Raw genomic sequence first — 22,327 nt, 5'->3', positions numbered from 1 at the left:
AGGGAAAGCTAAACCTCCTCAAACTGGATCAGAACAGGAAGTTGCAAAAAACACATTAAGTTCTCAGGGTTACAGAGAAGAGGTATTGCAACATGTGGTACATTTATATACAAGTAAGGTTTATCACGCCTGCATGCTTTCAAAAAATTATGTTGCAGGGCTTATATTGTCCAAGGTGCTAGGAATATAGAAAAGATAGTCCCTGCTCTCAAGGAGCTCAACGTCAAGAGGAGACTCAAACAGGGGCACCTGGGTGGCTCAGTCGGTTAAGTGGCTGACTCTTGATTTCAGCTCTTGTAGTGATCTCACGGTTCGTAAGATCGAGCCTTGCATCAGGCTCTGCACTATCAGTGGGAGTCTCTCCCTCTCTCGGTGAGCCTACCATGTGCCCCCTCCCTGCTCATGCTCTCTCTCAAAATAAACAAACAAACATTAAAAAGAGAGAGAGAGAGAATCAAACAAATAGATCAGAATGGCATGAGAAGTTGTGCTGATAATGGATGTGAGAATAGGAACACAGAGAAAAAGCATCTAACTTAGACTTGGGGACCACTGAGAAAGGCTTCTCAAGCTGAATTTAAAGAACTTGAGGGAGAGGTGACACATAATTCATTCGTCTCTTGAAATTAACTAGCATTATCTATAATACGAACATAAAGTCACTAACAATTCCACTGATAATAAAGAATGCGTTTCTCTAAAAGAGCTGAAGAACTGACGCATTTTAACTTTCCTGTGAGGCCTCTGACACTTGTTCATTCCTAAGGTAACGAGCACAGAGCGGGCACACAGTAGGCTCACTGAGGATGGGGTCCAATACTATCAGAAGCAAGAAGCATGAGCTTTCAGAGAACGGATGTTGGTTTGCAAGGTGTTTTGAATAGTTCTAGAATAGAGAAATGTTTAACAAAGATGATTGCCTGGTTAAGTCAACAGAAGTCAGAGAAGGAAAGGAAAATGAGACAAGCAAACAACAAGAAAATTAAACACTGGACTCCAGAAGACAAAAGCCTAAATTTCAGAAAAGGGGGCGCCTGGATGACTCAGTCAGTTAAGCCTCTGACTCTTAAGTGAGCCTCTGACTTTCGGCTCAGGTCGTGATCTCACAGTTCGTGGAAGTGAGCCCCATGTTGGGCTCTGTGCTGAGCATGGAGGCTGCTTGGGATTCTCTCTCTCTCTCACTCTCTCCCTCCCTGTCTCGGACTCTCCCCAACTCAAACGTGTGCTAGCACACACGCTCTCTCTCTGTCTCTCAAGATAAATAAACATTAAAAAATTTTTTTTCAGCAGGGGTGCCTGGGTGGCTCAGTCGGTTAAGTATCCGACTTCGGCTCAGGTCATGATCTCGCGGTCCGTGAGTTCGAGCCCCACGTTGGGCTCTGTGCTGACAGCTCAGAGCGTGAAGCCTGTTTCAGATTCTGTGTCTCCCTCGCTCTCTGACCCTCCACCATTTATGCTCTGTCTCTCCCTGTCTCAAAAATAAATAAATGTTAAAAAAGAAAATTTTTTTTTAAATTTTTTTTTCAGCAAAGAAAAAAGACTGGGTTTCTGCCAGAGGAAAAAGAAATGAGGGACCAAGGGAACTAGATTCTACACTCTTTACCAGCCCCATGTTCAATGAGGAAAGGGAGTCTCTGGCCCTGAGCACCTAGTGCCTAAACATTCTCACAAACCAATGACTGGCCTGGCCAGTCCTCCTCAACACGAGGGACTTCCCACCCTTCTCCCCAATACCAGCTCTGTTCCCAGACCGGCACCGATCTCATTTCTTCTACCCCACAATGCGTAACCACAGTGCTCAACGTAGAAATGCAAGAGCTCTGACTGCCCCCATTTCTTCATCGGGCCTCCCACTGCCCACTAACCAGAGCTGAATTCACACAGTGGTTCCCACACCTCAGCCTTTTACCCTTGCAGAACTAACGCTGCCCTGCTGCTCCTCGATGCTCAGCCCTTTCCATGGCTAACGGGCCTCGGTGGCCGAGTCTCCCCCATGTCTTTACAAAGGTGGCGCGTTTGTTAGAAAAGCACAGGCTTTGGCATCCAGAAAGCCCTTAGTTCAAACCTCATTCCTACCACCTGCCAGTTGTATGTTTTTAAGCCGTTTTTTTTTTTCCATCTGTAAAATGAGGGCTAAAAGTACCTAGCTTATAAACTGTGATAAAGATCAAATACAAAACGATGTGGAAGCCCCTAACACAGTGACTAGTACACAGCAGGCACTCAGCAGTTGCTAGGCATCTTACCCTCCCAACACCACCAGCGTAATCGGAGCCCTTATTCCTTGGCTAGAAGACCCCTCGGTTCATAAAGTACATTAAGTCACGGGGATGCAGTATACAGTATGGTGACTAAAGTTAATGGTACCATATTGTATATTTGAAAGCTGCCAAGAGAGAGCTTAAAAGTTCTCATAAGAAAAGAAACTGCAGGGGCACCTGGGTGGCTCAGTCGGTTAAGCGGCCGACTTCGGCTCAGGTCATGATTTCACAGTTTGTGAGTTCGAGCCCCGCATCGGGCTCTGTGCTGACAGCTCAGAGCCTGGAGCCTGTTTCGGATTCTGTGTCTCCCTCTCTCTGCCCCTCCCCTGTTCATGCTCTGTCTCTCTCTGTCTCAAAAATAAATAAACATTAAAAAAAAATTTTTTTTTAAAAAGAAAAGAAACTGCAACTATGTATGGTGACCGATGTTAACTTGATTTATTGTGATGATCACTTCACAATGTATACAAATACTGAATCATTATGTTGTACATCTGAAATTAATATAATGTTAGATGTCAATTATAGCTCAATAAAAAGGGTGTTTTTTATTTTAAAGTATTTTTATTATTTTTATTTTTTAAATGTTACTTTACTTTGAGAAAGAGAGAAAGAGGGCATGAGCAGGGGAGGGGCAGAGAGAGAGGGAAAGAGAGAATCCCAAGCAGGCTCTGTGCTGCCAGCACAGAGTTCAACGCGGGATTCAAACCCACGAATCATGAGATCATGACCTGAGCCAAAATCAAAAGTTGGAAAGTTAAGTGACTGAGCCACCCAGGCACCCAAAAAAGGGTGTTTGAATTTTTTTTTTTTTTAATGTTCATTTATTTTTGGGAGAGAGAGAGAGAGAGAGAGAGAGAGAGACAGAGCATGAGCAGGGGAGGGGCAGAGAGAGGGAGACACAGAATCCGACACAGGCTCCAGGCTCTGAGCTGTCAGCACAGAGCCTGACGTGGGGCTCGAACTCACAGACCGCGAGATCATGACCTGAGCTGAAGTCGGATGCTGAACCGACTGAGCCACCCAGGCGCCCCAAAAGGGTGTTTTGTTGTTGTTGTTGTTGTTGTTTTAATGAGCCCTCAGCTTTGCCTGGTGCTCCAAATGCCCACCATGGAAGTAACTTTCAGTGGCCGGGTGGCTAAGGAAGTCAAAGGGAACAGACTACCAGTGATGAGGGCTGGTGTTCAGAGTTCCGCAGTAGGGCTAAAAACATGTTCTCCTGATCATAAACAGTGGTTCACATTCCACAGTGATATTAATACAACAGTTCAGTGAATTAGGGTTTACTGGGACTTCTGTAGGCTGTTCTGGAACCCAACCACAATTCATAACCTTGGTTCTTGTCTTTTTTTTTTAATTTTCTTTTTTATGTTTATTCATTTTTGAAAGACAGAGAGAGACAGAGCACAAGCAGGGGTGGGGTGGAGAGAGAGGGGGACACAGAATCCGAAGCAGGCTCCAGGCTCTGAGCTGTCAGCACAGAGCCCGACGCGGGGCTCGAACTCATGAACTGCGAGATGATGACCCGAGCCGAAGTCGGATGCTCAACCGACTGAGCCACCCAGGCGCCCCTCATAACCTTGTTTTTAGGAGAGAATGCTTCCCAAAGAGTTCCTAACAGAGGCCATTTCAACCTCTTCATAAGCTGGAGATTACCTCCGCACCTCCTTCAAAAACTGCGTGGGCCTACAAGGGACAGAAAGTAAATGAGCGTTCACTGAACGACCACACTGTGCTAGATGTTTTATGCACATACTGTTGTATATTTATGTATGAATAAATCTCATTTAATCTTCACAAAATGCAATGAGATATTTTTATTTCAATTTTACAAAAGAGGAAACAGAGCAGCTCGCCCAAGGCCACACAGAATAAAGCAGAACAAAGATGGAACTCTGGGTCTAAATTATCCCTTTGCACTTCACAGAAGAAACAATTTTAAGAAACAGGCTTGATTTAAATAAGAGAAAAACATTAAAACGTGGGTTCTTTTTCCAATGTCCTACAATAGCAAAATGTTAGCAATATCCAATAGGTACAGCTTATATAAAATGTAAATCTGAGACCTGTTATTTCTGCAGCACCATGCTGTAAAGCCAGTATGTACACAAAACCACCTCCATCCCTTTTCCAGGCCAGCGGGCTTCAGTGACAGAAATGCCGATGGCCGCGAGGAGGTGTGTAACACACACGCAGGCGTGCAGGGAAGCACGCATAAATGGCTTCTCCTGGTGGTAAATGGAAAATGCTTCTTGCCCTGGCTTCTACAAATCCCGCACACACAGCTTCCAGCAGTCTCTCTGCTGGAGTCCAAGCCCTCCAGGGCAGGGATTATTTCTTTGACCTTCCTGATACCTGACAAAAGTAGATAATAAGTAAAAGCTTGTGGAAAGAGTGAGTGGATCCTTAACGCCAGAATTTCAAGTCCTAGTTCTGAATGGCAATTCTGTGGGAGTTCAGAAGGGAGCCTGGGAAGACATGTAATCACAGTATGCAAAGGCTAAAAAGCAAGTAGTTCCCCTCTGGGAGAGTCAGCAACATCCACATTTGTCAGAGTGGATCATTCCACTGCCTGAGGGGTTTGTAACGAGGAATGAGATTGGAACTAGGTCTCCCAAAGTAAAGGACATATTGCAAAACACTAGAATCAAATTTTCCCCCTTATTCTTTTTTTTTTTTTTTAAGTTTATTTATTTATTTTGAGATAGAGAGAGCACAAGTGGGGGAGGGACAGAGAGAGAGGGAGAGGGAGAGAGAGAGAGAATCCCACGCAGGCTCTGCGCTGCCAGCTGCACAGAGCCCGATGTGGGGCTTGAACTCACATGACCTGAGCCGAAACCAAGAGTCGGACGCTCAACTGACTGAGCCACCCAGGCGCCCCTCTTTTTTTTTTTTTTTTTAATTTATTTATTTTGAGAGAGAAAGTGCACACATGTGAGCAGGGGAAAAGCAGAAAGAGGGGGAGAATCCCAAGCAGGCTCCATGCTGTCAGCACAGAGCCCGACATGGACCTCCGTCTCAGGAACCGTGAGATCGTGGCCTGAGCCGAAATCAACAGTTGGACACTTAACTTACTGAGGCACCCAGGTGCCCCTCCCTTTATTCTTATATTTAAAATTTGCCACACTAAGAAAAAAGCCAAAACTCCTCTTGCAGTGTCACTGACTAATATAGCAAGCAGCCTAATTCACAAAGCATCTCTGAAACTGTGCTTCTTGGTAGAAAAAAAAAGATACTCTTTTCCAATCGATGTACCAGAATATTTTGGTGCGCCATGAAGGACACATATGGTATAGGATTTCCTGGCTTTCTTGACTTCTTAGCCAATTACTCAGCAGCAAAGTGGCAAGGTCAGTTAGCCACAGGAGGTACATTAACGTTCACCGGTGTGGTTCGTACAGAGGTAGATGAACAGGTGACAAGACGGTCCTGGCAGGTTCTCAGGAAGACACAGATGCAAGAAAGTTTGGGAAACCATGCACCCAGCTGCTCAGAAACCCAAAAGAGAAAGGCACGAAAGGAACAACTCTTTAGAATGCTCATCTTGTGCAGAATGACATATTTTGATTGGAGATTTCTCAAAGCTACCATACTTGCTGGCAGTAAGACAGCAAGTATGAAAATAAGATACATGAAATTAGAGTCAGAATGGCCAGTGGCCCCGTGGAAGAAGACAGCATCTGTAGCCAGGTTCTGGCTGGTTTATTTTTACGCAAGACAAGCACTTAGGAAAAAAGTGAAGTAACAGGTAAGCCAACTATACACTACAGGAAACAATGGAACAATCAGGGGTGAACAGGAAAATCAGGCTAAAATCTGACTCAGAAAATAAGCTGCTTGCGAGGCCAAGAGGACTAACTAGTTATCAAATGATGTGATTTCTCAAGAGTAATACCTGTACATGGAGATGAAGGAAGAAAAAGCCCAAGTTTAAAAAAAATAAAATAAAATAAAAGGGAAAAGAGGGAATACAGAAATCATGAAAAGTGTTATCAAATAGTCATAAACATTGGCCTCTCAGACCATTTAAATGAATTTCAGTGTCCTCCCCACCCCAATTATTGTTAAAGAAAAAGCTAAAGTAAAATGGTGTTTCAGGAAGTCAAGTCCCCTGAAGGCCTGCTCAATAAGCAACATTTTCAAAGACTAAAAGCCATTGATGCTTCTCCCTCACATCAACTGATTTTTTAAAATTTCTAGAATCTTCCATGTAGGCTTCATGGACAGAATGGAAAGATATGGTGGGATAAAAGTACAGTGAGCTAAATCCACAGTAGACTGAACAAGGTGCTCACAGTACTCTTGACCTTATCTACTCAACAAGACCTGAAGACATGAATAGTCAACCAGGCTGCAAGTACAGTCCCCACCTTATAATGGTTCCACTTTCCAATGGTGAGAAAACCACATGCATCCAGGAGAAACTGTACTTCAAATTGTGAATTTGGATCTTTTCCCAGGCTAGTGATATGAGGTAGGGTACTTTCATGTGACTCTGGGCAGCAGCAGGGAGCCACAGCTCCCAGTCAGCCCTGAGATTACAAGGGTAAACAACCGATATACTTCCAGCTTTTCTGTGACCATACAACCATTCTGTTTGTCACTTTCAGTACAGTATTCAATCAATTACATGAGCTGGTCAACACGTCATGATAAAATTGGCTTTGAGATGATTCTGCCCAACTGTAGGTTAATGTCAGGGCCCTGAACACGTTTAAGACACGCTGGACTAAGCTACGAGATCGTAGGTTAGGTGTTTTCGATGCACTATTTTCAACTTAGAATGGGTTTATCGGGACATAACCGCACCGTAAGTCAAGGAAGACCTGTAGTGGGAAAGTGACAGCTCATATAAGTGATCGCATAATCATTCCCACCCTACCATCTCCTCCTTTTCTGTCTAGATCAGCATTTCCCAAAATGGGTTCCACAAAATACTGACCTTGGAAATAAGACCTGAAAACGGTTTCCCAAGTTCACAACATTTGGAGAATTCTGCATTTCCTTCCTCCGTAGTTATGAGCACATCAACAATTCAGAGAAATTCCGTAATAAACAAACCTCTGTCTTGATTCAACTTAATGTTTCCCAAACATTTGTGCTCGAAGCGCTTTCACATAGTAATCATTAACTGGGGATGGCCTGCAGTTTAGGCTCTAAGCCATGTTCAAGTTTTCTGTGCTAAAGAAATGATTCACCCCCCCCACCCCCACCCCTTGAGCTGCTACTACCTCATCACTCTTCTTCCTCCAACTACCATAGTAAAAAAACCCTAAACCAACTTGACACTTCCTTCCTCCGGTTTCCTCACCACCCACTCACTTCTCCATCACTGGAAGCTGGCCTCGGCCCCCAGTGCTCTACCGAAAAACTTCTCGTGGTGTGATCAATGGCACAGATACAGAACCAGTGGCTTCTCTTGGGTCCCCCAACCCCTCTGCAGGGTCACACAGAATAGTCCTGTTTCTTGACACTCTTCCCTCGCCTTCCACCACACCGTTTAGACTATGTGATCTCTGGTTCCCCTTTCTCTTTTTAACCTTCACATTCTCTGGCCAACTCTTAAACTCCTGTCTTGAGTAAACTGCCCACGCTTTGACCTACTGCCCATTCGTGAATCCTGAGCCATCTCCTTGACTTCAGATCTACATTTCCAAAGGGCTTCTCAACTTGTTTGATTCACTTTTCCTCAAAGACTAAACATTCACTATACTCCAAACAAACTCATCAGTTTCCCCACCAAACTTTCTCCTCTTCCGGACTTCTTGATTCCTCTGATGGGACTCACCATTCCCCGAAGGTGAGGGGAGCAGCAGAGTCTGACACTTTCTCCTCAGCCTGACATAGCATGCTGTACAGGCCTCTGTTAAAGCACCTATCACGGTGCACTCTAACTACTTGCTTCCTAGTCCTGAAGCTCCGTCAATCATCCGTGGGGTCCCTGAACTAAGACAGAGAAGAACCCAACACACTTAGAAAAATGGATGAATCCTTTGAATCATACGCAATTCATTCTTCAAACACAAGACCATTACCCTTCATCAGACTCAAACAAAACCCCAAATCTAAACTACAACCTCTCCTAACTGGGAAATCAAGCTACCACTGCTACCAGAGCAATATTTCTAAAATGCTACTCTAACCATATGAATCCTTGGCTCAGACACCTTCAATGGTTCCCCACTATTTCCCCAATACAGTCCAAAGCCCTCAGCATGTTATCACCACCTTCCATGTCTGGATCTCTGCTACCTGTCCATCCTTCTTTTCAACTATTCCCTAAGCTCCCTATGTTCTCATCCAGGGGTTGGCAAACTCCAGCCAGCGGGTAAAATCTAGCCGACTGGCTGTTTTGCAAAGAAAGTTTTATTGGAAAACAGCCAATCAACATTTTGGCCCAGATAATTCTTTGTTGCAGGGGGCTGTCCTGTATATTACAGAATGTCTAACAGGATCTTTGGCCTCTACCCACTGGACTGCAGCAGCACTTCCCCAGTATGACAACCAAAATGTCTCCAGACATTGCTAAATGTCTTCCGAGGAGCAAAACTGCCCCCAGTTAAGAATCACTATTCTAGAGGTTTCCAAGTACAAGCCGACAGCTTGCCATTGCTAATAAAATACAGCCTATACAGCAATTACAGTACAGTGTCCAGATTAAAAGATAAGGGTCACACACTATTCCGTGCTGGCTGCCTCACACTTGTGAGATTGTGCTCAGTTATGAATTTTTAAGAAGACGTCGGATAACTGGAATTCACACAATCCAAGGTGACCGGACTGATGAGAAATCAGGGGAAAATGTCAAAGAGGACTATTTAAGTAAATTGAGGTGTTTAGCCTGTACAAGAGAAGATAAAGAGACATCCATGATGTTCAAAGAAATCCATGATCTGTCCTGGGAGAGGAAGGTTGAACCTGCTGTTGCGCAGAAGGCGGAATTAGAACCAGTGAGCGGCAGCTCCAGGAAGGCAGGTTTTTTGGCTCTATACAAGCAGAAGCTTTCTAACAATCAGAGCTGGCCAATAAATGGATTGGGCTGAGCAGGGAAACACTGAGCTCTCGTCATTCTGCAAGTGTTCAAGCAGACACCAGATGAACTAATGTCAGAGATGCTGTAGAGAAATGGCTGCGTGAGGTGGGAGGGAGGACAAAACGGTTGGTTTCTCTATGGTTGCTTCCAGCTCTGAGATTCTACGGCTAGTCATGGGAAAGCCATATGGCATGAATAATAAAATTCTCCCGTTTCAAGGCCTTAATTACAGCCTAAGAGAAAAAATATTTTGCTAAGCGATTTATCCCATGTCTGTTTGGTAACAGTTTACATTTAGTCCCTGACGCTGCAATTACCAGTGATCTGTTTTTTCTAATTGACCTGTAATCAGTTCCTAGATAATGTCTATCGTTACCTTTAACCCATATCATTCTGCTGATGATCACTACCAGTACAATTTGCACAATACTTTACGGTTTTCCAACCATTGTGACATACATTACCTTACTCACAGTAGCTAAGTATGAGCACGGAAACTTATTTTAGATCACCTGCTCTCGTTTACTGTCTCTTGCCTGAATTTCTTACAAGAGAAAGCGAGGCTTTGTTAATCATCAAATATTCACTACAAAAATAAAGCATATTTCAGCAGATACTCATCTCCCAAACAAATCATTTATACACACCCCAGAGATAAGCCAAATTTAGTTATTTCAGCCTCAGAAACATGGACTTACCTCAATGAAATTTCTATTTGATTTTACGATGTGGGCAAGAAAAGGTGAAAAATTATAAATTAGCTTTCTCCAATTTCAATATGGCTATACAAACCAAAAGTTCCAGAAAGCAGTCACAACAAAATATGAAGCATTATGTGTTGCGGACAAGCAAAGCCATTGTAGGTCCTCATTCCAGGGACTCCTTTATTCCCCAGCTAAAACGGCCAATGCGAGTTGTGTAAGGATTTTTCTCCAAAGCAAACCTGGGCCCTCACCCACTGCTTTACTTACTTCTTTACGTTTCGTTTCTGGACATTCCGACTGCAGAGTGAGAGTTGCACCTTCGATATTTCTTGGCATGGGCGTGGAACCAGGGTTTATTGTTAAATGAATCTGATCTGGTGAGATAATGTGTTGCACATAACCCTGGGACATTGCTTCATGATCTATTAGGTGAAAGCCCTCTTCACCCCCTACTAGAAAAGGCAAGTGTTCTCCACACTGTCCATCATCATCTTCATCCTCCAAAGTGCCAGGGTCCTGCTCAATAAGAACAGTTGTCCTATCATAAACAGTTCCAGATGAGGAAGGCACCAGTCCGTTTTTATCCACAAACCTGAGCATCTTGTCATCGGGGGTCAGCTCATCTTCCTCTGCCTCAAAGTAGATGATGTTGTCGTCCGGACTGTGTTCCCCCATGGTTCAATCGTGCTCAGCCCAATTGTGAGAAATGGAAAGGTAATGACCTATCTGCAAGAGGACAAAGCCAGAGTTAGAGCCATACCCTGGGACCTCCTTGGCAACCACAGGGCACATTTTTCCTCTCACTTGAAGAAGAGGCCAAAGTGAATGAAAATCATCTTCCTTGGGAATCATATTTTTTAAAGTTTAACTTTGAAACCATCAAGTCATTTTAAAGGAAAAGCAATGCCTTACACACACACACACACACACACACACCCAACTGAAGAAATAAGTAGTTCTTAAGACCTTCCAAACATGCCTTACTGCCAAACTTAAAGGGGAGAAGAGGACAAACTGCTTCAAGGCTGAGTTATTACACATCCTAAAGTAAGAAAACCCCATTCAGATATGCCCCAGATTAGACCACGAGGCAGTGTAGTCCATTGTGGAAGTGGAACTTTGGAGGCCGGGTCACCTACCCACAAATTCCAGCTTTGCCACTTAGTACCTGGGTAACTTTTCTGTGCTCCATCTTTCTTATGGATAAGGTGGGACTGGTAATCCCCGTTCTCTCAGAGTTGTTACACAGAGTAAAAGAGATAATGTTCATTAAAGCACAATGTCTGGTAATAGTAGGGAAAGCAAGTGTGAATTCATTCCCTCCTTCCTAGAACAGATGTTTCAGCTTCTGGGTAGACGGTCTGATCCCTAGTCAGGCATATCCAAAGAAGACCATTATATCTATTTATCTCCTAAAACAATGTGGTGTCCTATGCAATGTACTAGACCTATGCTTGTATAGTGTGCTCTCTGCGGCGAGAGAATGGTGAGTCTTATTTTTGCTTCTACTCTCCCTAGCACAATACGATGACACTAGGAGTTCAGGAGATGTCAGTTAAATGAATGAAAGACCTGCAGATATACTCTCTTGGGAAGACATCCTCTCTTCGAAAGATATGTTCTCACAGGAAGGATACCAAATTTGCAATCTTTTCTGTTCTGGATTAGTTCTTCTTCCTTTAGCTGCAAACACACCGGTTCTACAAATCTGGGTTTGGCAGGCAGAACGAAATTTAAAAATAATCAGCGCATCACTTTTCGTTTTCAGTCTGGCTTTACACTTTATCTCTCTCCTCTGTCCTGGGTTAGAAAGTGAACCTTTACGGAGTGGGGCGGCTAGACAGAGAGGTAGTTACCAGAGACAGGCCAAGGGATTGGATCCGGGAGGAACCGGCCCGACCCCTTGCTCTGGCTTACGCAACCCGGGTAGATGCACATTTCGCTGCATCGGAGGAGAGATAAGAGCACCGGCGGCCCCTCAGGGCTTCCCCGGCACCATCAGCAGCTAAGCGGAGACCCAACTGTCCGGAACAAACAAGACCAGGAGGCTTGAGGGTGGCACACGAGTAGTACAAACGGAGCACCCTTGAGAGAAGGCTGGGAAAAGGAACCTGACTGGGACAGCCCCCAGCCAGGGCTACACGGAAAAATCCGAAGACAGGCTGGGGGGCTCCAAGCCGGGCGAAGAGAGGCAGGGTCCGGGTCTCCATGGAAACAGGCAAGGGGGGCTGGATACCCATCCCCATGGAAACGGAGGAGGGGTGGGGTCCCTATGGTGACCAGAGTGGGGTCTCTACTGGGAAATGCTTCAGGAGGGAGCCTAAGTCCCGCGCCCCCCGGGAAGCCCCGAGCCCAGGCCGCGTCTAGTTTCGCCTTTTACCTCCGCGGCTCCCGGCAACGGCGGCAGCGGCAGCTTCTCCCCTCCCCAGCGGCACCATGATTGCCCCCACCTTCCCCAAACGTCACTTCCGCTTCCGCTTTCCGGAGGAAGGAGGAGATACCGGCCCCGCCTCTCTCTGGCGCTTCTGGTTGGCTTAGGCGGTGTGGGGGCTGAGCTCGGGCCTCCAATTGGCGAGCAGGAGGGGCGGGGCGGGGCGCGGTGGAGGCGCCGCGGGACAGTAAGTTTGCCCCGCGCTGAGAAGCGCCGGCAGTGTCCGCAGCCGGCCGGGAGTCGGGGCGTCTGATCTGTGGCACCACACGCAAGGAAAAGGGGTCGAACCCCTCAACCACTAGTCGAAAGCAGCCTCAGCCCGGCTTACGCTGACCGCCTTCACCCTCGCAGCCACAACTCCTACGGGAGGGACCACAGTCGGCCATCCGAGTTCTAGCTGGGACCCGCAAGGGGAGCCTGCAAGGCTGTGACATTCCCAGCTTACCCTCATCACCAAAGTTAGTATAGTAGCTGGGATCAGGAAAGGAAGATCGGGTCCAAATGGCAGAACCAGGGAGTACTCCAAGCGCAGCCAAAGGACGGCGCCGCCTCTTCCCCTCGCGCGCGCACAAGACGCTCCACTCCCTTCCTCACGACAGCCCAGGCCGTCGGTCCCAACTTTTCGCCCTGCAGACTGCCGGCTTTTACTGGACTCCCGCCCGGGCCAGTCAGCGCCACCTACTGGCCATTCCCTCTCTTTGACCGTTCACAGTCATCCTGTTGGCCTGCATCTTGGTCACATTTTACACAGCCAGGGAGTCTAGGCGTTCAAGTGCCCAAGAAGCGATTTTGCGTGTACCTTCGTTATTCTGTCTCTTCAAAATGCTTGTTAAATCTGTTAGAACCTCCCGGAAGTCACTGCCTGTTTTCCCCATAAGCTACTTCTCTAGGATATTCAGGGTGGGACAACTCCCGGAGACTACATCAGGGTCAAGGGGTTCTGGCCATGCCTGTACATCCGTTGCTTGAAAACTATGAGTAGTGATCGTCACCCACCAGATTGGCCAGGGGCCAAAGAAATAGATGCCTGGCCCCTGACCAGCTGCCCAAATGCTTAAGCCACAAAAAGTCCAACTGCCCTCTCTTAAGAGAGAAAAACATACAAACAACCACTGTTAAAAATACATTTATCATTAAAATATATTACACATATGAGAAAGGGGATGCATCATATACAGTTTAGAGGATTTGCTGACCCAGAAAATCCCATTTGTTTCACCACAACACCAATTTCTTCAGTATTTTCATTTTCAAGCCACTGTATTGCCCTCAGAGGCTGAGTGCCAGCCCCAGAGCTGTTGAGCCACATCTGAGTAGGAAGGGGGGTAGGCTTTGTATATACATATACACATGCGCTTAGAGAACTGGAAGCATCTGGGGTGGCTGTGACCTGTTTACCCAGCAGATCCCATTTGCATTCTTGCTGTCCAATTCATTCTCCCTTCAGGACCCCAAAGTTTGTTCAAATATCTGATCATGGGGAGCTCAGCCCAGGCTACAGGGAAGGCACTGACAATGCCCTGGAGGAAGGCTGGCTGAGTGAGCACAAGAAGTACAGTTATTTAAACATCTTTAAAATTTTTAAAAATAGATCTGTGTTAAATAACTAAAGCTGAACACTGACTGTCAGTTTTATTGTGGTGGATTCCCCCCAGGTCTTCACGACTCACAGTACCAATGAGTGTGACAGCAACGGGGGGGTGGGGGGGGTCTGGGCTCAGGAAAACAGGCAGCTGCCGCTTTTGCTTCCAAGAACCCTCATATCTTCTTGATCTGAAACAGGTGGGGCTGGTAATCGGCTGCCTCAAATAAAATAGGAGAGGAGATAGGCTCAGGGTGAGTTGCAGAGGAACTGGTGAATAAATTCTTGAGCCTTCTTCTTCTCTGCCATGTCAAGCTTTTGGTGACCAGCTGGGTTTCGAAGCAGTAAGCTGCCAAATATGCTAGCTGCATGAAAAACACAGAAAACAAAACAATTCAGCAAAAGAAGCACTACTTCTTCTTGTGTTGTTGAGTTGGGAGGAGTGCCCCAAAGCGTTATTTTCTGCTTGAAAAACAAAAGCTGCATGAGGGTGAACTGTGCCCAGAGCTGGAGATTTTAGTTCCACGGCAGTGGTCTTGGGACCTCCCTCAAGGACATTTCTGCTAATGAGTCTCGGTTTGCAGAGATGCTTTCCACAGACACTTGGCTGCTTACCTAGAATATTCTCATCCAAATGATTTTTTGCTGATTTTTTCAGTAATTCTCGCAAAAACGCCATCAAGTAGTTGAAGACATTTTGGTGGAATGTGGGGAGGGTAGAAATGACCTGAAAGAGGGAGAATTGGGATTTGTCTTTTCAGTCAGTCATCTGTTAGGCATCTGCTATATTCCAGCAACTGAGTGCACGATCCCAGGACATTAGTAAGGCTATGCAAAGAAAGTCCTGATCACTTAGCACTCTGCACAAGAGTCAAAAGAGAAGCACAGATCAAGCACCGTGTGAATTTAGAGGTCAATATTCTAGGGGCGCCTGGGTGGCTCAGTCAGTTAAGCGTCCGGCTTCGGCTCGGGTCATGATCTCACAGTCTGTGAGTTTGAGCCCCACATCAGGCTCTGTGCTCTCAGCTCAGCGCCTGGAGCTTGCTTCAGATTCTGTGTCTCCATCTCTCTCTGCCCCTCCCCTGCTCGTGCTCTGTCTCTCTCTGTCTCAAAAATAAATAAAAACATTAAAAAAAATTTAGGGGTCAATATTCTAACTATGTGCTCTCAAAAGATGTAGGGGAATGGAAGACATTTTCAGCTGGGTCTTGAAGACGAGACTGGGCTTGCAGAGGTAAGGATTAGGGCAAAAGAAAGTGTAAAAAAGGCAAGAGAAGGAAAACAGTGAGATAAGGAGAGAGAACAAACCAAGAAGTCAATTTTAGCAGGAGCACCACTGTTTGAACAGGCGCTAAGCCGAGAGCGGTCGATCAGGACAGAATTCAATGAGTACTTCAGCTATTGGCACATCATCGTTATCAGTCGGGAAGCTCGCACAAGAAATATTCCAAAAGAGATTCTGGTTCGGTGGATGTGGGGTGAGGCTCTGGAACCCATATTATTAGCAAGTTTTCTACATTATTCTGCCATGGCATGTTACATGTGTGAACCACTAGGCCAGATCATGAAAAGTCTTGAGTATTTAAGAAAATCATTAACTGGCAATGGAGAGCCATGTGTGGTTTTTGACCAACAGTGGCATAACGAGAGCTTTAGAGCACATGGTCTGAGGGCCGTATACAAAACAAATCAGCAGAGGGACAGACTGAATCCAGGGCTCAACCAAGGTGAGTGCGCGAGAACAGAAGACGACGGGTGACAGATCAAGGGAACTGGGCATGTGGGAGGTGAGCGGAGGACGACTCAGAAATGACTCAGGTTTCTGGGTTGAGTCACTGGAATTAAGGGTGAAGCCACTAAAAGAAAAGCGGACATGAAAGGAAGAACAGGTTTGGGAAGGAAAGCTCTGGAGCTGAGTTACTAGGACACTGTGTCTGAGGGACTGCGCCCACTTTGTTCCCTCAGGCCCCATGAGGCCCGGGGCTGCAACACGTGTGTGCTGATGCTTAACGCTTCCCCTCACCTGTTTACTTGCTGTGTAGCTGCCAGAACACTCCAAGCAGTTATGGTAGGCGCTGTAGCAGATGACAGGCTCTGGCAGGCTCTCCAGGAAAAGCAGCAGGGCTTCAGCCACAGAATGATTGTTGGCGGCTTTTGGCCCATCGTTAAGGAAAAGGCGATGCTGTGCCATGGTTAGGAAAAGGCCCAGGAAGGAGCACAGGCCAGAAGTGCAGCCTGCCCAGTCAGGCTCTCCACTCAGAGCTAGGATGCCAGCCTGACACAGTGAAGGGGGCCAAGCTCTTTGTCAGCTTAGCTGGGCCTTCATGAGTTCCTGCTATATCAGTTGCTTAAAGTTGTAAAGTCTTCTCTATGCAAACTTTAAGAAAAATATGATAGCTGAGGACACAAGATCAGATTTTGAGCCTTAAGATACTGTTCTTTCTTTTCTCTCACCTCTTAATCGTAGTCACACAAACACACACACACAAACACACACACACACACACACACACACACACACGCATGCACGCACACATGAGTGCCTGAAGGATACAAAGGGCATCAATCATTCCAGTATCCAAACAGTCCCTGATATGCTCAAATTCTGACCTCAGGCCTGGCTGCTGAAACAGATCTTCCTGCAAAAGGAAAGAAAGTCACAGGATCATTATATTCTTTTAATTTTTTTTTTTTCAACGTTTTTTATTTATTTTTGGGACAGAGAGAGACAGAGCATGAACGGGGGAGGGGCAGAGAGAGAGGGAGACACAGAATCGGAAACAGGCTCCAGGCTCCGAGCCATCAGCCCAGAGCCTGACGCGGGGCTCGAACTCACGGACCGCGAGATCGTGACCTGGCTGAAGTCGGACGCTTAACCGACTGCGCCACCCAGGCGCCCCAGGATCATTATATTCTCAGAAAATCGGCCATGATTTCCGGACCTAGAAATATGATCACCAGCTAGGTGTAAAAAAGGGAGTGAGCGGTGTAGCGAGGCCTTTGAATCACCCTGGTAAACACCCTGATAAATTTAGGGCTGATGTGGTTAATTCATCTTTCAGGCCTTCCCAAGCATGCTCCCATGACAGGTCTTTAAAGTGATAAAACATCTATTATAAAACTATAGGGCGCACGTGGGTGGTTCAGGTGGTTAAGTGTCCGGCTCTTGATTTCGGCTCAGGTCACAATCTCATGATTCGTGAAATCGAGCCTCACGTTGGGCTCTGCGCTGACAGCATGGAGCCTGCTTGAGATTTTCTCTCTCCCCCTCTCTCTGCTCCTCTCCTGCTCATGCTCCTTCTCTCTCAAAATAAACAAACATTAAAAGAAAAGAACACAACACTATAGGTATGGCATACTATACACAATGATAAGGGAAAACTTAAAAGTAGCTATGTTTCCTGCAGTGTTACAGAGGGATTAACCAGAAAAAGAAAAACGTGCAGAAAATATATCATTTATAAGATGGAGAAAGTTAAAAAGGCACCCCCCTTGGGAATGCAGGCTGGTGCAGCCACTCTGGAAAACAGGATGGAGGTCCCCCAAAAAATTAAAAATAGAATTACCCTACAACCCAGCAATTGCACTACTAGGTATTTATTGAAGGGATACAGGTGTGCTGTTTCAAAGGGACACATGCACCCCCATGATTATAGCAGCACTATCAATAATAGCAAAAGTATGGAAAGAGCCCAAATGTCCATCGATGGATGAGTGGATAAAGAAGGTGTGGTATATATATATACAATGGAGTATTACTCAGCAATCAAAAAGAATGAAATCTTGCCATTTGCAACTACGTGGATGGAACTGGAGGGTATTATGCTAAGCGAAATTAGTCAGAGAAAGACAAATATCATATGACTTCACTCATATGAGGACTTTAAGACACAGAACAGATGAACATAAGGGAAGGGAAACAAAAATAATACAAAAACAGGGAGGGGGACAAAGCATAAGAGACTCATAAATATGGAGAACAAACAGAGGGTTACTGGAGGGGGTGTGGGAAGGGGGATGGGCTAAATGGGTAAGGGGCATTAAGGAATCTACTCCTGAAATCATTATTGCACTATATGTTAACTAATTTAGATGTAAATTTAAAAAAATGAAATTAAAAAAAGAAAAAGCCACCTCCCTGCCTTGTGAAAACAAGATTATGGCAATAAAGGTATTTCCATGAGTCCTAGCATGCTTTATAATCATTTTACTAAATGACTTAATGCCATATAACTGAATAATAATATTCTATGTATTGCTCAAAAGTTACACTTGAACGGAGCTCTACAGAGAAGGTAGATTAGCACAATACTTAAGAATGTGATTTCTGGGAGCTCCTGGGTGGCTCAGTTGGTTAAGCGTCCAACTTGGGCTCAGGTCATGATCTCACAGTTCGTGGTTTAAGCCCTACATCGGGCTCTATACTGTCAGTGCAAAGTTGGCTTTGGATCCTCTGTCCCCCTCTCTCTTGCCCCTCTCCCTCTGCCATGTTCATGGTCGGTCTCTCTCTCTCTCTCTCTCGCTCTCTCTCCCTCTCTCTCTCTCTCAAAAATAAATAAAAATAGGGGCGCCGGGTGGCTCAGTTGGTTAAGCAGCCGACTTCAGCTCAGGTCATGATCTCGCAGTCTGTGGGTTTGAGCCCTGCGTCAAGCTCTGTGTTGACAGATCAGAGCCTGGAGCCTGCTTCCAATTCTGTCTCCCTTTCTCTCTGCCCCTCCTTGTTCTCTGTCTGTCTCTGTCTCTGTCTCTCTCTCAAAAATAATAAACATTAAAAAAATTTTTTTAATTAAAATAACTAAATAAATGTTAAAAAAAAAAAAAAAGTAACTTCTCTGCTCGCTTCAGCAGCATGTGTACCAAAACTGAAATGATACACATAAGATTAGCATGGCCCCTGCTCAAGGAGGTGACTTCTACAGATAAATTCCCTGAGTTCAAATTCCAATCCTACTCATTTATCAGCGTTGGGATTTTGACCAAGTTACCTAGCCTCCTGGACCTCTGGTTCTTCATCTGAGAGCCATTGTAAGAACTAATTGAGGCAATGCTGTGAAACACTTAGAACAGTGTTTGGTACACTGTAATGATAAATGTGAGGAGTGGGGAGAAATGAAAAGAGAATGTCATAAAAACGTATGCTGCTCCCAGGTGGTAGAGCTGTGATAGACTCTAGTTTGTATTAGTCTTCTCCCTGTATGAATGACTCAGTGAAACTGACCAATCTGATTTCATGAAGCTTGCCCAAATCACTCTTGAAGTCAGGCCTCCTGACTCAAGGCCTGGGGTCTCCATCTGGTCTCCTACATTGGTCTGGCTCATCAACAAGTTAGCCCCTCCCCTTCCCAGAAACTGGCAAGAGTTCCTCATAAGGATAGCAGGCTGACATCCTGAGAAGAATCCAGATGTCTTTCTACTTGGAGGACCCCAGAGACCAGGTCGGGGAAACATGCTGTGCCTCGAAGGCCATCCTATGCAAGGCTGCTTCCCTTGGGGGTAATCAAGTGCTGTATGTAATAGCAAGGTCTCACGGGGGTGTGAAACATGAATCTATCCTCCGTTCACTCCCTAGGGGAGGAAAAGCTTTCCACAGGTTCCTTGGGGTAAAAGCTTCTTATACCAAAAGTTCTTCGAGCTGATGTTCTTTCCCAAGGCAGCCTGGCCTCAATCAGGTCTGACTGCTTAACCACCACCTACCTGCTGGATAGCATTTTGGTACAGGTAATCAACCATCATCCAGAGCTCTTTGGGGATCCCCATGGGGTTCTCCAACTGGATCCCATCATCTTCCGTCTGTAGTGGCATCAGAGTCTGAAAAGAAATAAAAAACATGGTCTGAAGGCCCACCAATGGAACTTCTGACAGGCTAGCTCCAAAATACTGACCATGGGGGCAGCGAACCCATGGAAGAAGGAAAGCATTGCAATCCCCTAAGCAAACATTCCACGGGCAAATGAAATCAAGTGGGAGAATCAAGGTACAAAGGTGATTTTTGAGAATTAGGAGTGGGTTACAGCAAGCAGTTTCAATGGATCAGGTGAAATACACATTGTCTTCTGGAAAACACATCCGGTCAACAGCATTTCACTGTCAGAACCAGGGTGAGAATGTGGTCTGTGAGATAAGGGCACAGACTTGGGAGTCCAAAAACCTAAATGCAGGGGTCAGGTCCACTGTTAACTCACCATGTGACCTGTGACCAATCACTCTCCTTACTGGGCCTCTGTTTTCACCTTATAGAATGAAGAGGATAGAAATCAAGAGTCCCTAAATCAAAAAAGTGCATTCGAAGGGGGAAAAATGCATATCAATATAAATCTGCTCTAAATTAGTCCCCTTGTACTCGAATTCTCCCCATAGGAGCCTTCTATGTCTCAGAAAATTTAGTTCGGGCTGAAGAATGACCAAGTGATGATTGAAACAAAAAAAAAGGAATAAAATTAGGAGCCAGGGAAGCTTCATATCTTAGTATCCATGGCTGAGTTTCTCTAATGAATTATGTACGAAAGACAGAGACTATCTTGTTTGACTGGCTCGGCTGCTACAGTTCTAGATGGTTCCCTGTGGCATATAACTCACCAGCTCTCTAATAGTTTCAAGCGGCAGGTCCAAGATTGGCTCCCTCATGTAGCACAGTGTATGGATGGGAGATCCAAAACAGCTGGGCAGGTAGTTCCCTGTCACGGACAAAAAGTAATCCTTTCCCCTGTCCAAGTGCAAAACCAGAATGTCTTCAATTTTGTCTTCACCTGAGTTGAGCTTTGTAGCCGTGGTCTTATTTACAAATAGCTCCAGTTCGATCTCAATGGCAGAATCTGAGGAATAACGTTAAAAGTAATGTTGGCTGGTGAGAGGCCAAGAGGAAAGGGGACAGAGGGGGCAAGGATCAGGCACAAAGGGCTGGGAAAGGAAATAAGACGAATCAGCCAACCAACAAGTATGTATGTGCTCAGCACTCAGAGGACACATGAACAAGGAGTTTATAGTCCAAATGGGAATATGAAAACAACAAACAAAAACATGTGAAATAGGCCATTGCTATGAAATCCAAGTACAAAGGAGCACAGCTCAAGTTAGAATTATTAATAGAATTGAAGGCATGGATCAAGGCGCTTGCCCTGGGCCAGGTCAGATGAAGACACCTGATCCAGCAGAAAATATAATGCAAATATCAGCCTGCGAACTGTCCACAAAACAGGCTTAATCCCTCTGCCACACAGCACGATGCAGAGTGCAAAGGAGCAGTCAGGGGAAAGACATGAATGGTACATTCCAGGGCCAGATATAATTTCTGGATTACCACCCCGTTATCTTTCCCTACAAGAGCAGACGCTGGGAGCTGATTATAGTGAGGCAGACAGTGAAAATGGGTCCTTCGACAGCAGCACCTGCTTCCCAGAGGTCTTCTGTCTTCTCTTTCTGTGAAATTATGGAACACATAGATGGCTGAGAAAGCTTTTCAAGCTGAACTCCTGCCCTTTACTGTTTTTATATTTTATTCATGGATGGTTCACATCCACAGGGCTTTTAGAAGTTTCAATCAGACAACAAAACACTCAGGAACAAAAAAGCTTATTTCAGGAAAATAAACAGGCAGGGTAGAGTGTTCCCCAAACCAGCAACCGGGAAATTAGGAAGAGAGGCCTTACCTGGCAGGAGGAAGCCTCTGCTGGGGTTGGCATTCAGCCACTGCTTACAGTAGGACTCTTCGTCAGGCTTGTTGATGAACTCAAACTGACACGGCACTTGTCCATTATGGATTATAAAGGACTGTACTTGTAACTGCATGTACTTCACATTCTGAAAACAGAACTGGGGACGAGACCGGGACCAGTCAGACCAGTGCTCTCTTCTCGGCAACCTGCCCGGCCACCCCAACTGAGCAATCTTTGCCCTTTCTGGAAAGAAAATGAAGGACTACCTCTTTTGAATCGCGTTTCTGATTTAGGCATTTACCAGGGAGGCCACAGCTCCACTAAGACCAGCTGTCTATGTTCAACCCAGGAATCCAAAAACTTCATGTTTTATAAATAAATTTCCTGAAGGAATCAAAGTTCAAATCTTCTATCTTTTATATCCAAAGGCCATTTCCAAGATACCCTTTACAAAGTGCACCCCCAAACATGAAGACCAAGCACAACTTTCCAAGTAGCTGGACCTCTAGGGCATTAACAATACCCTCGCCATAAATCTCCTTTTGATTGGCTTCTTGGTATTGTCTATTCTCAACAATCTAGGCTGTAGCTCTTCCATGAAAAATCTTCAGCCCTAACTTGACTTCCTCCACTACCCATCCCTTTTCTACACTGCCTCGCCTCC

The 22,327-nt window shown here is 45.5% G+C and overlaps 2 protein-coding genes and 1 non-coding gene across 6 annotated transcripts in view; 1 reads left to right on the top strand and 2 right to left on the bottom strand.

Annotated features, from left to right (window-relative positions):
• The window catches only part of MTF1 (metal regulatory transcription factor 1), a 46,520-nt gene extending 34,033 nt beyond the window's left edge, over positions 1-12,487 (bottom strand). For 3 of the 4 annotated variants that reach the window (XM_058718003.1, XM_058718007.1, XM_058718006.1), the window contains exons 1-2: positions 12,379-12,487; positions 10,266-10,724 (exon numbers count right to left, since the gene is read on the bottom strand). In XM_058718003.1, the coding sequence (XP_058573986.1) occupies positions 10,266-10,673 (408 nt within the window). In that variant the 5' untranslated portion in view covers positions 10,674-10,724; positions 12,379-12,487. Of the gene's footprint in view, positions 1-10,265; positions 10,725-11,570; positions 12,333-12,378 lie in introns of those variants that run through there. The other variant, XM_058718005.1, reaches the window with a different exon arrangement.
• A 1,052-nt stretch (positions 12,488-13,539) lies between these two features.
• The window catches only part of INPP5B (inositol polyphosphate-5-phosphatase B), a 48,399-nt gene continuing 39,611 nt past the window's right edge, over positions 13,540-22,327 (bottom strand). Inside the window, 7 exon segments of the mRNA XM_058718002.1 lie at positions 13,540-14,376; positions 14,627-14,738; positions 16,035-16,162; positions 16,566-16,650; positions 19,706-19,819; positions 20,588-20,823; positions 21,658-21,820. Of these exon segments, the coding sequence (XP_058573985.1) occupies positions 14,261-14,376; positions 14,627-14,738; positions 16,035-16,162; positions 16,566-16,650; positions 19,706-19,819; positions 20,588-20,823; positions 21,658-21,820 (954 nt within the window). The 3' untranslated portion in view covers positions 13,540-14,260.
• LOC131505849 (U6 spliceosomal RNA) lies at positions 18,844-18,947 on the top strand. The gene has a single exon (XR_009258612.1). It is a non-coding gene; the product is annotated as a U6 spliceosomal RNA (small nuclear RNA).

Source organism: Neofelis nebulosa, chromosome 2 (assembly GCF_028018385.1).
Source record: "Neofelis nebulosa isolate mNeoNeb1 chromosome 2, mNeoNeb1.pri, whole genome shotgun sequence".
NCBI classification, from domain to species: Eukaryota; Metazoa; Chordata; class Mammalia; order Carnivora; family Felidae; genus Neofelis; species Neofelis nebulosa.
Note: the sequence above shows the minus strand (reverse complement) of the source record. Positions and strands in the feature narration are given on the sequence as shown.